The sequence below is a fragment of the Antrostomus carolinensis genome, unplaced genomic scaffold (genome assembly GCF_000700745.2).
Source record: "Antrostomus carolinensis isolate BGI_N321 unplaced genomic scaffold, ASM70074v2 scaffold13685, whole genome shotgun sequence".
NCBI lineage: Eukaryota > Metazoa > Chordata > Aves > Caprimulgiformes > Caprimulgidae > Antrostomus > Antrostomus carolinensis.
In genome coordinates this window covers 2,541-15,386 of record NW_010318490.1, presented here as the reverse complement: position 1 = coordinate 15,386, position 12,846 = coordinate 2,541, and the positions used below count along the sequence as shown (strand labels likewise).

The following is a 12,846-nucleotide window of genomic DNA, read 5'->3' as shown; positions in this document are numbered from 1 at the left end:
TCCATCAGTTTTTTGTGTTTAGGTTGTGGGTTACTTTGGGCAGGAATGTTTATGGACAGTAGTGGCCGTGGTGGGATCCTGGCCCATAATGTGCTCATAGGCACTGTAAAAATAATAGCAAGCCACACTTTTCCTTTCTTGGCTGGAAGATTTTTATACATACGTAGAATTATATATAAGTATATACTTAGCCCTGTCCAGAATCGGGACCAAGACTGTCAGAGATAGTATTACGTTCTGAGTTTGCCTCTTTCTCTCTGGTGTTCTCTGTTGCCACTTGTGAAGGAAGAAGGGTGACTAACAAATTGTTATGGGACCTACACACAAAAAGCAGGGATATTCTAAGTCATATTTCTTGCAAGATCTATGGGATTAAAGTTAATTAAAATCTTGACTCTTAAAAATGTTTCAGATACACCAAGAACTTAACATATTACAATTTTGATTGCTGTATATGGAATTTTTCAAACTGACGTTGGTAAGATCACAAAAACGAACTTGCTGTTTGTGTACATTGAGCGGGTTTAGGTTCTGTAAGCCTGGTGAGAGTTAACTGATTATATAATGGTATCTTTAGTCGTCATCTCCCCTTGAGGCTATTTATTTTCCTTCTATTTTTACAGGATCTAAAAGATACTCCTCACTATCGAATTCTAATTAACAAAGCAAACGGACCTGGCAAATCTACAGCTTATGTTCCTGAGGAAGAGATAACAATTATTATGGGATTAGAGGTAGTATTTCTTTTTTATTCAGTTGCAACTTGTTTGTTATCCTGTACATTTAAAATTTGGCTGACCTTTGGCTTAATAGACACCATCTAGTGAAAGTAATAGAGAAGTCAGATAAACAAATTACTGCTCTACTTTCAAGCATATGTTTTTGGAAAGTGATGAATGATGCCCAGGTACTGCCTACTTCAAAGTATCCAACTGCCTAGTTTCGTAAGTGTTTTAGCAACTTGGCTTCTGTTATGTACAGGCTGCTGCAGACATGGACTTTTGTTTTAGGATTTCACTGACCTATCAAAGTTGGAGGAGTCTTTTAGTCCCTTTCTACTGAATCAAGCAAAATACATTAGTTTCTCAGTACCACTCTGAAAAATCTGCATATCAAACAGCTCCTGCTCAGCTGCTGCCCAGGCTGAATAATGTCTCCTTTCTTAACTGCAAAACTCTCTGGGAGCCAAAAATTCGGGTTTGTGTATCACAGTCTTGGTAGCTTTTGATTTGTAGCTTACACAAGGTGCACCTGATAATTCAACTGGTCAGACTGTGCTCCAGAGAACAGCCTTCAGGCACCCATGCCACATACAAATGGCTTTTCTGTGGCTTTTTGTGAGGGACCCAGTGCTATTTTGTGAGGGACCCATGCCTTATTTTAAACAGTGGCAGTATCTATACATAAAATAACAGCAAGTAGCTGACCCACTGATTTAACAGAAGATGCTTCGTCTCATCAAACAAAGAGGATTCAAACAGGCATCATTTGAAGCGTGTCAGTTAGGCTGTCCGTTGTGGATTTGCATCTTCAAGTTATACATTGTGATACTTAAGGCCATCAACTCGCTGTGCCTTCACCATTGCCCCAACTACTTCTTTACTGTTCCTACTGCCTATTTGGATTAGATAACTGATCCAGCTGAAACAACAGATAGCTCTACCAGAGACAACGACTTCAATAAGAAACAGTGCTGGTTTTAAAACATCAATGCCAGTGTAATATCTCACATAATATCTCATGAGATATGTTCAACATTTCTAGAGTACTGTGAGACAGCCACTGTTCTGATGACATAAATTAGGTTAAGATACATGGATAATTCCACTGAAAGTATCTCTATGTACACAGAATCATAGAATCATTTTGATTGGAAAAGACCTTTGAGATCATCTGAGTCCAACTGTTAACCTAACACTGCCAAGTCCACCAATAAACCATGTCCATCACCATCTACACATCTTTTAAATACCTCCAGGGATGGTGATTCCACCACTTCCCTGAGCAGCCTGTTCCAATATTTGACAACACTTTGGGTGCAGAAGTTTTTCCTGATAGCCAGTCTAAACCTCCCCTGCTGCAACTTCAGGCTGTTTCCTCTTGTTCTATATTTGGGAGAAGAGACTGACCCCCCACCTCTCTGCACCCTCCTTTCAGGTAGTTGTAGACAGTGATAAGGTCTCCCCTCAGCCTCATTTTCTCCAGGCTAAACAACCCCAGTTCCCTCAGCCATTCCTTGTAAGACTTGTGCTCCAAACGCTTCACCAGCTCTGTCGCCCTTCTCTGGACACATTCCAGTGCCTCTATGTCCTTCTTGTAGTGAGGGGCCCAAAACTGAACCCAGTACTCAAGGTGCAGCCTCACCATGCTGGGTACAGGGGGATGATCACTTCCCTAGATTACATATTTAAAAACTAATCAGGAGTTTTCAAAAAGGTAACTGTAGTAACTTTAATGATTATTTTAAGTATCAGTTTGTATTTATTGCTAATTCTAGTGCTTATTCAACTTGAAATATTATTTTCTCAGGTACATCACCCTGATATGAAAAACTATTTCAGTGGATACGATGGATCAAAATACATTATGCAGCCATGGCTGAAAAAAATCTATCCTCATGACTGAAGTAGTTACGTGTTTGTACAAGTAAACTTGAGCAGACAGACACCAGGACAAAACCTGTGTATATTTTTTTCTTATGACAAAATAAAACATTCCTAAGCACATTTTATGTTGAACAATCCATTTCTTTAGAAGCGAACACACTGCATATTCAATAAACTGAACTGAGCCCCCTGACTTGGGACAGGGATTAATTTCCTTCCAGATTTGGGAGGAAAGGTTTAAATACAGCCCAGTTTCAGCTAGGAGCACCTAAGGTTTTGCACATCACCTATCTTACCCTTTTACAGAGGGCAGAGGAAGAAACAAAGCAGTTAAGAACTGTACTTTCAGAATTAATAGAAACCTTAATTTTAGAGGCTAGAGCTAAATAAAGGCCAACAGGAACTGAAATATTTCTGGGGAGAGCTGTAGTAAGTAAATCCTGCAATACTTTGAGTTCTCTCTCTACAGAAACATGCTTTGTGCTGCTTCCAAATGACACATGCAAAGGAAGAGTTAATCTACCTTTTTGCACTTGGACAGACACGTTAAGAAACCTTCAGCTTTGGTTCACTACACAAACCTCATTCTTAATATCCTCTCTTAACTCTACTTGCTACCATAAGAACAAAGCAAAAAACAACAAAAGCACCTCAAGAAAGCATAAAAAATTTATTAAGAAAATGTGTAGGATTTGAAAGTTTCTAGAGCACCTTGTTTCTTCTGTTTTCTTTTCCCTTTATCTCAAACACAGCAAACACTCTACAAGAAGCATAAGCTGTAGCATTCTGGATTCTTTCCTGCAGAGTCAGTGAGTCCGGGGAGTTTGATAGATGACTGTCTACGTGGCCTCCCCATTCTTTTGTTTCTTCTTCTCTTATTAATAAAGGTTTTCCCAGTGACTGGCCAAACAGCCGACAGACTTCTTGAGCTTTCCGCCGCGTGTTTCCGACAGCAGCAACACACACTTGACGGCTGAGAGGCAGAAAAAACAGCACAATAGCAAGCAGGGCCAGCTGACGTACAAGTGTCCCCCCAAGCGTCTGGTTTTTTTAATGCCTCAGCTTTCATAACTGCAGAGACGTAAGGTGCATCACACCTTCCCCCAGCTTCTGGGTGATAGTCGAGGAGTTTGAGGGGGAGCATGTGGAGAAAATGTCAGCATCCTCATCAGTTATGCTCAAGCATTTCTAACACCTGTATGCTACAGGTGTGTGGTGCAGAGCCAAAGTTCAACCCTTGCTCCAGGCGTTAGGGTGGCCCAGCTGTAAGGCATACTAGCACCTCTTTAACCTCACTGACCTGATTTCCAGAATCCCATGTAAATACCTTTGAGATACACTTCTGGTATCTTCAGAACCATTAGCAGCAGCTAGTTGAGCTTGCTTCTTGGACCCAGTACGATTCTTTTCTTTAAAGAGGCAAAACCCAAACAGCAATTAAACTTCCCTCTGCCCCCACAACGTCAATAGGAGAAGCAGGACTTTGAATAGTTAACACCTAAAACACCAAGGCTGTGAGCTTCACGTTTTGATGCTGAGCAAGCATTGTGCATGGTTCTTTTCAGATCCTGCCAGCAGCTAAGAGTAATGGATATTGGTAAGGGTACTCAGAATTATCAGCATCTGGTAACACACCTGTACCTTCATGAATAAATATAAATTGAATCTACACTTGGTGATGTAACCAAAGTCAAATTCTGTTGACCTGCTATTCACAGCAGGTTATACTTCCACTGGAAATCAGTGGGAAAATGTTTTTTGTTACATTCTGCTTTTGCACGGGGATGCTGTAGAAAGAACAAGCTGTATCTTCTAGGCTGAACGGCATCAATTTATAAGTTGTATCTAAAACAACTACTGAAATATTTGAACATTAATTTTAATAGGTATGAAGGAAACTATTTGCTGCCATTACAAACAGTATAAATAATGTATTCACATTAACTGTTATCTGAGGCTGTAAAATCTGTGGCCTGAGACAGAACTTACCGAAGGGTGTCCACAGCTTCTGGTGTATGGTAGAAATGAGGTGGGCTGATGGTAACAGAGGCTCCTAACTTTTCAATTAGTAGATTGCAAACATTCTGCATTTTTCCAAAATCGCTGAATATAATACAGACCTGGGAGTGAACACAGACACCACACAAGTAAATTTTTTTCACTTTTCCCATATGATTCAACACTTGTATTTAAATCAGTATAAAGCCAGATATGTACAAACTAACTAAACATACTAGTCCAACATATAACTCCAACATTTATTTCCCTGGAAGACTTTTATATAGTGCGAGAGACTATCATTAGTATTGCAACAGAAAGAAGTTCATAAAATGGTTTAAAATGAAGGATTAAGAAATGCTCTTCTGAGAGGAAGAACGGCATTCTTGGTATGTAGACAATTTGAAGAATGAATGTCCTCTCTGGGACACATGACTAGATGCATCCTGGTTCTTCCCTTTTTAGATTACTAGATGTTAATTATGCAGAAACCCAAGCAAAGTGATGTGGAAAACATTGTGCAGGAAGGAAAATCACATTTTAATTCCAAGCATTAGGTTCAAGAAACTTTAACTTTGAGACTAAACTAAGCCTAGTCCAGTCTGGCTTGCAGTGGGCTCAAAACCCTGTGCTGGCTGAACAGACTCACTCCAGCACCTCCAGAGAACTGGGCACTTGGATTAAAAACAATTTAAACATGTAGCTTTGGCAGCAAGAAGCACTAAATACAGGTGCACTAGGAATTCATGTGCTTTCCCAAGTGCTACAAAGCAGGCATCGCTACCAACCCCGGATCCAGAGCCCTACAGCCTTCCTTGCAGGGAAGTGCCAGCCGGCAGTGACTTTCCAGGCAGGAGCTAGCCTTTTTCTGTGGCAGAGCACAGCTGCCAGGAGTGGAGCACTGATGCTGAGCTGCTACAGCATTCAGGAATTGGAAATTCTGGGTCCCAAACTCTTTTTTAAAAGAACTAAACCCTCCACTTCCCAGCAGAGTGCTCTCACCACCAAGTCAGGATCACCTTCTCTCTTATCCTTTCTTTCTGCACAGTAACACAGCTTCAGCAGAAAGAAGCTGTGGTAAAGAAAACTCCACTGCCAACCCCTGTGACATACAGTCACTCCTGTTGCAGCAATCTATCTCAGTGACCGTGTATGGTACAGGAATCCCAGTTATGGCAGGTTGGCTGTACTGCCGTAGCTTCCTGTGTACATACCAGAGATCTGCCTTGTGGAAAATGAGGTAATTCAAGGAATTTGAATCTCTCAGTGCAAGACGAGGGGGCCAACTCGTACAGGGTAAGGTGAAAAACAGGTATCGACAATTACGACGATGTAATTAATGCACACGTCTTGTTACCATTGGTAGCCTCTCGGTGCAGTGCACGTACCTCATCCTGGCTTGAATCCTTGCACTGGCTCAGCAGCTCTTCACACAACTGAGCCAAAGCTGGGCTTAGGGCCTTAAAAACTGACTAAGGTGGAGAGGCAGGGCAAGTCCATCTCCTAGAAGGACACAGGGTCACATCTGTTGTGCATCTTCATCTCCGCTAAACACCCTTTATCTGCAGCTTGGGGGCTGGATCACTTTTGGGAAGGTGCAGTACCAATTGCAGCAAAGACTGAAGATGAGACTGAACCTAGATTTCTTTCTTTAGTGCAAGTTCTTTCCATATATAAAAAGCATACATCCTCTTGTGCTGTTTTGCCAAAAATCCATCATAATTGTTATTTGTAGAAAGCTGAAAGTCTCACTATGAGGACTGTCACAGTGTTTTCCAGATTGCTATCAGTGCTTACAAGATTAGTTCCCTCATGGGGGTGAAACAAAAGAGTGATCAAACAGAAGAACTGTGGGCCTTAAGCAAGAGAGAAGCTGCTCAGACTGGAGCAGTTCTGGGCGCTCAGGAACTTTGTTAAAAACGCAGCATGTAATCAGGTACCCTCAGGGGCAGAAAACAACAGAGCAATAACTGAATTTTGTTGGGTTTTCCACCTAAAAAGCAGTTTTCATTTAAAGACGGATCCAATAAACACATTGACAGAGGACACCTGAGTACTAAAACACAAAGCAGTGTTTCAATTTCTTCAATTATGATTAAGGTTAAAAAGTGTGAAAAAGTAATATGAGGGCATGCAAAACCATTGTGGACATTATGGGGTTTGGATAAGACTGTAAAGGACAAGAAGTTATGGTTTATAAGGAGGCAAGTATACTAAGAAATGCATGAACCCAACATAATCTTCATCCCAAGAGATCATAATGCCATAAATGAACTTTTATGATTAAGATATTATAGAGCTTTGTGATCTCACACACAACTTCATCCTTCTCCATATTTTCCTTTGTTATAGCATGAATTAAAATTTATCTCCCTACAGTTGAAAGCATATCTTGAATTCTTAATTAAAACAGCTATTTGTCTGGGAATTTCTTCAGTCTTATAAAAACTCTTACAGTAGACAGACGATAAAAGGAGTTTACAGAATGAAATAATGCATGACTTCCACAATATAATGGCAAACTCCTTAGTAAAGAAGCCAGTGGAAGTTAATTTTAAATTAATTTATATTGCTGAAGTATGCAAACATGCTGGTGAATGGAACTTCACTGGTTTATGAAGCTGCACTAATGAAACAAGTACATACATAAAGGGGTAAGCAAGGAGAAACTAATCTCTGCATAAAAAGCGACCATACTGCTACTTAAGTGTAGAGGGCACCCAGAACAGCAGCGTTATGGTGAGATTTTTCAAGTTCTGACACCCATGTCCTAGGCAACCACACAGCTTCAAACAGCAGTTACAGCTGGTCCAAGCTGCCTACAAATGAACACTGAATCCATGTAATTAGCTTTCCATGTACAATCTTTGTTGTAGAAAAACAGCAGAAGGGAGATGATTGGTTAAGTTACCACTTAAGACTGAAGTTGTAAGCCTAAGCTTCTCTGTAGCCTAAATAATAATTCAATATAATTTTATTAAGTACAGGTCATCTAAAAAAACATGGTGATTTAAGCTCTCATGATAGCAGGCGGCAACATTACAAAGTCATTGAGAACATGACACTGATGCATACCATTTAAGTATCTTAAGACTCATTTTAAAATTCAAATTTTGTTCTCCAAAGTCTTGATTATTTATGTATTTACTGCTGTTATTTAGATGAGAATATGCCTCAAAGCAAGCAAACTAAAGAGGCTGAACCCTGTTTTAGGGGACTGTAAACAACAGGTCTATAAAACAGTTATTGTTTTATCGCAGGCTTCCAGGTTTATCTCATAAGAATTTGTAAATTTGCTGGGTAGTGATTAAAGTTTGATGCTATAAAAAGATCCACTGACTGAAAACACATCATTTCCCTCAGTGAATGTTTCCAGCACAGCATTTATTTCTTATAGCATGAACATGCAAAAATATACTCCCCTGAGCTGCTTCTGAAGTAAATAGGATTATTCCCATAATATTTAGCTTTCACACAGCACTTTTTACCTACAGAACTCCAAGTCAGTTATCTAGGGAACAATTAGCTTTGCTTTACTTGCAGCAAGCTGATGGCAGAGTCGTGTAGAATAGACCAAAGTCCAGGTGCTGTTCAACTGTGGCATTAACAGATCTAGATTAGGTCTGCCAGGACACTGTTGTCCCCCATCCACTCTTGTCCTCTGCTTTTCATTGCCTCCAGTTCAGGGAGCTAAAATAATGGAAAAAATAAAAGCTAATCTGGGGGAAAAAAAAAAAAAAAAAGAAAAAAGAAAAGATGTTAACTGGAGCAGCTTTCTGAACTGACCTACCACCTAGGTACATCTTCTTGCAAGAAATAGAGGGCAGGAAGGGCAAGGCATGAAGGAGAGTGCAGAATCATGGGTTTGCTGACACTGCCACAGATGACAACCTTAAGAGCCCCAGAATCAAATATTTCCTCTGTAGCATCATGTAATATTTAAAAAGCACACATTCATCTGAGAAGAAAATAATTATTTCTATATTACAGTAGCAAAAACCAAGTTCTGCATACAGGAGAAGCAGCAGCTCAACTCTGCTTTAAACTGCAGTTCTTCAAAAGCTTCTTTGGACTACGCTGCCTTTATGTAGAGAACATCTTCTCCTCTGTATGAGGAGAGACAGGCTACAAATTTTCACTGGTCCTTGCTACTTTTCTTTTAGAAAAAAAAAAAAATTATTTTTGTTTAGGTTGAATACATACCTCTGCTTCCATTTGGTAAGTATTTTCTACTCTGCTAAAATCCTCCGTTACAGTCATATCTTCTTCCTAAAACAAAGTACAAGAATATAATCTTAAATGACAGAAATTAAGCATTTGTTGGAAATTTATGTATATTGTGTCCTGTAAGAACTGAACTGTTTTGGTTTATTACTTATGACTTAGCAACAGAGATTTGGAATTTTCCATGTAGATCTCTTCAATTAAAAACTAGCTGGATGTTAAAGACTTCTTGATATTATTTAAAGTAAATTATACAGTAGCTCTTTAATGTAATTTTGCTGCTATTCACTTAAAGAGAACAATTGGATCTTAGAAGTGACTGCTAGCTAGAAGCTGTGTAACTGTAAATTCACCTGGTTCAAAAAACTATAAGTTTCAATTGTTTTCAGAAAGTTAGTATGTGAAAAGTGCTTTTCAGGCCCCTATTTTAAGATATTTGAACAGTAGTGCCTTGTAGCAAGGTGATCTGAACAATGACTGAGCACTGGTTATCCTGGCAGGAAGGTAACCCTTAAAAGAGGCTATGCCACCATTCACACTTCCGCATTAACAGCAGCTGTGTTATTCAACATAATGGCTACACAGAGCACTAGCAAATCCTGTAAGACTTAATAAATAAGATACTGATCTTAACTAAGATACAGAATAACTCCAGTTACATCTGAATATTTGACCAGCTTGCTAGCGGGTCTAACAATCACATTTCTTTCACCCATTTCCATCTTCGGTAAACAGTTTGGATGAACAATTTACTGTAAAATTACTACAACACAACAAAAAGCACAGTTTACAACTTAATTGTAAATATAACTTTGCATTTAATACTCAGGAACTGTAGGGAAGCAGATACTAAGCCTTCCAATTACTGAAGAAGTTTTACATATTAAATTCATTTGCATAGGAAAACAATATCTGTTTTCAGTGTTGACACACTTCAAAAGATGCTTCGTGTCAGAATATCTCCTACAGAGGCTCAAATCTTCAAGCTCATCATGTAGCATGCATGCATAAGTTTGTATAATGACATTAATCATGAGAAGCATTTTCCTTGTAAAATATCACATAGAAAATTAGATCCATAATCACCATTGCACAGCAGCCTACAAAGAACAAATTTAAAAATTTCAATTTTATGATTGATTGGCAGCGCTCAAATACAAGCACAACAGTTCTATTTTGGGATAATCTCTTCTAGTAAGGGCAAGGACCAGGGCCAGTTAGTCACTAAAAACTGTATTTCTCCTTTTGAGGTCATAGGTTTGAGGGACTTTGGCAAAGTGGCTGGTTTGGTTTGCTACAGGGTAATCAAGTCAGTCCAGCACCGACAACTCGTTTCATTTACACAACGGAGCAAATCTCACTATTTATGACAGAATCCAATTACAAGTGACAAGAAAGAGCTCTTGCATATCTTACAGAAATAACCACACCAAAGAGCTTTCTTCTGCAACTCATATTCTACAGAAATAACTATGCTGTAACAAAACTTTAGAGTAAACGTAGAAAAAGCCCATTTGTTTTCCCTTGGCCTCGCTCCTTACTATACATATATATTTTTAAAAAAGCTCTCTGTCGTGCTGAGCGGATTCAAGTCTTCTGGTTTGGCTTTGCCCTCCACAAGGTGCCTGTGTATCTCAGGACAGTGCCATCCCGTGGCTCCAGGCGCTATTGCAACATCAAAGCAATCGGGAGGGAAAAAACATTTTGTGCCATCTAGTATAAAGTTTCCCTCACAGCTAATTTTTAGCCCATCAGATTTGACAGTAGCTGTATGTGTTACTGAAGATAAATGGAGGAAATAATTGCTGAAGTTGTAACAAGGAGGCCTCCTGTGATACATGTTCTGGTAAATACTTTGTTCCTGTTTGGGAGTGTGTTCAGAAAAAAAGATACAGAAAAGACAGGAAAGTGATAACAAAATTATAAACTGGAATCAAGACTTCAACTACATCAAAAGCAAAAAGCTTTTTTCCCCTGATGCTTATGTCTACTGTTCATATTTTGGCAGAGGAACTATTCATTTGACTGCAAAAGCCACAGTAAAATAGTTTTCACTGTGACTTCGGGAAAGCTACACTTCTGATGTGTCAAGTATTCTGGACTCCTGGAATTATTTTCTCCATTTTCTAAATCTGTGGGCCAAGAATCACAGTAGGAGAATTAAATGCACATAAAATTATTGTTATGTGATAACTCAATTACCGCAGAAGTCATTGAACAATTTCTTAATAGAATCACACTTGCATTCTGATTATATAGCCTATTTTCTGAGCCAGCAGTGGCATAAACCCTCACTGCTGCAGGTACTCTAAAACAAAAAATGACAAAGACAGCCAATATCCCATTGAGCTTACAATATCAAGTCTAGAACTGTGCTTTGCCTTATATTTTCCTTCTTTTCAACAGAAGGAAATCTTACATAGCCCTTCCTCCTACCTATCTGCTACTTCTGAACAATATCTTCTGCACAGACCATCGTGTCCACCCGCACGACACCGTGGCTGTTTACAGGAACCACCGCTCCTTTCCCCAGAAGAGAACAGGAAAAACTAAATAGGTAGGTTAGCAAAAGCACACTTTGAGGAGACAGCAGTATAGCTGTACAGCATGAGAAAAGCCTACCTGCTGATACAGTTACGTGTTCTGCTCCTGGTTACTGAGTTAACAAAACGGCCAGAAACTGTTTCTTGTTTTTATGAAACACAAGACCAGCCTTAGGGAAAGTGTTTCTAGTTTGGAAACGTGCCCTAATGCACCATTGTGGTAAGCTATGCTGATATGGGTAGTTATAAATAAAAAAACCTGGAGACACCTGGAAATGTCTCTTAAAATTTACTTGTACATGTGCACTGATATATATTATATTATGAAAAATAAAGATATTTAAACAACCAAAAGAATTAGCTTCTTCCACCTGAACACAGCATTTTTGTTCTTAGTACTAAAGAAATGGTTAATGAGAATCTGGATGTAACCTCCTATCTATCTCCTCACAGGCCACCCATCACAGTGTCCCCAGACACTTAAGGATCACAGGCACCTCCAGTCAGCATGTACCCCAGCCCGGAATCGGTACCTGTGCTCCAGCCTCTCACTCCCTCACTCTGTCTGTTCTGTTTCACATCAGATGGACACAACTACAACCTAAAAATCTATGTTGAAGAAGTTTCCACCTCTTATTGTCCATTTAAGAAAACAGAAGTATATGTAACAGTTATTTTAAGAAAGGCAAAAAGCAGATTTTTACTCAGCAAATGTAAGTCAATGTTCTTAAAATATGTGGTAGTCTAAAAGAGGTGATGTCTTAAACAGGTTTCTCTATTTCTTATTCAAGGATATATTGAAATTGGAAGATTTTGTAACTCAGTGAGCATTTTTTTTTCTCCATTGACTGCACGGATGTGCATCCATAACTGTAACTCATAAATAAAGGCTTCAAAATACAGAGAATATTGCACATATATCCAAGGATATATCCCAGTACAGACAAACTCTGTAGCCAGAGCCCCCTGGATACAGTTTGTGAGCTGGTTTGTTTGTTTTGTTAAATAACACTCTGTCCAGTATAACACATACTGTCACTGTTATTTTTAAACAAGATGGCCAATGCCAATTGTTAGATCCAGTGATTAAAGAAAACAAGTGTCATCTCCACACCTCTCCCCAAATAAATCATAGGTGGTTTTAAATCAGTTTGCTTTTAGAGAAAGATAAAAAAAACCCATTACTTTTGAGCAGCTGGGTTGAGTAAAAGAGACTGGTTTCCCCATTGATTTTACTTGCCCTGCAGCCTTTAAAGCAGATTCTGTGCTCTGAAGTGCTGCATATACTTACAGCACTCTATAAATAAATGCTACTATGTGCCTCTATTTCTGATTAAAATCTTGTGTAAATATATATGGAAATTAGGTGCTTCCCCCAGGCATCCTGACAAGCTGCTAATGCAAGCTCCTGCTGCTGCAAAGGCTATGCACTTCTCATCTCACAGACTTCCTACGATACCAAGAACAACGGTTAA

General features: G+C 39.2%; 1 protein-coding gene across 1 annotated transcript; it reads right to left on the bottom strand.

Moving 5' to 3' along the window:
* Positions 1-3,259: 3,259 nt before the first annotated feature.
* Positions 3,260-9,400, bottom strand: IRAK1BP1 (interleukin 1 receptor associated kinase 1 binding protein 1). The gene is made up of 4 exons (XM_010168926.2): positions 9,368-9,400; positions 8,808-8,873; positions 4,596-4,726; positions 3,260-3,579 (listed from the first exon to the last, which is right to left on the bottom strand). Exons 1-4 carry the CDS (start codon positions 9,398-9,400, stop codon positions 3,309-3,311), a joined length of 501 nt encoding a protein of 166 aa, XP_010167228.2. The 3' UTR covers positions 3,260-3,308.
* Between the last annotated feature and the right edge of the window lie 3,446 nt (positions 9,401-12,846).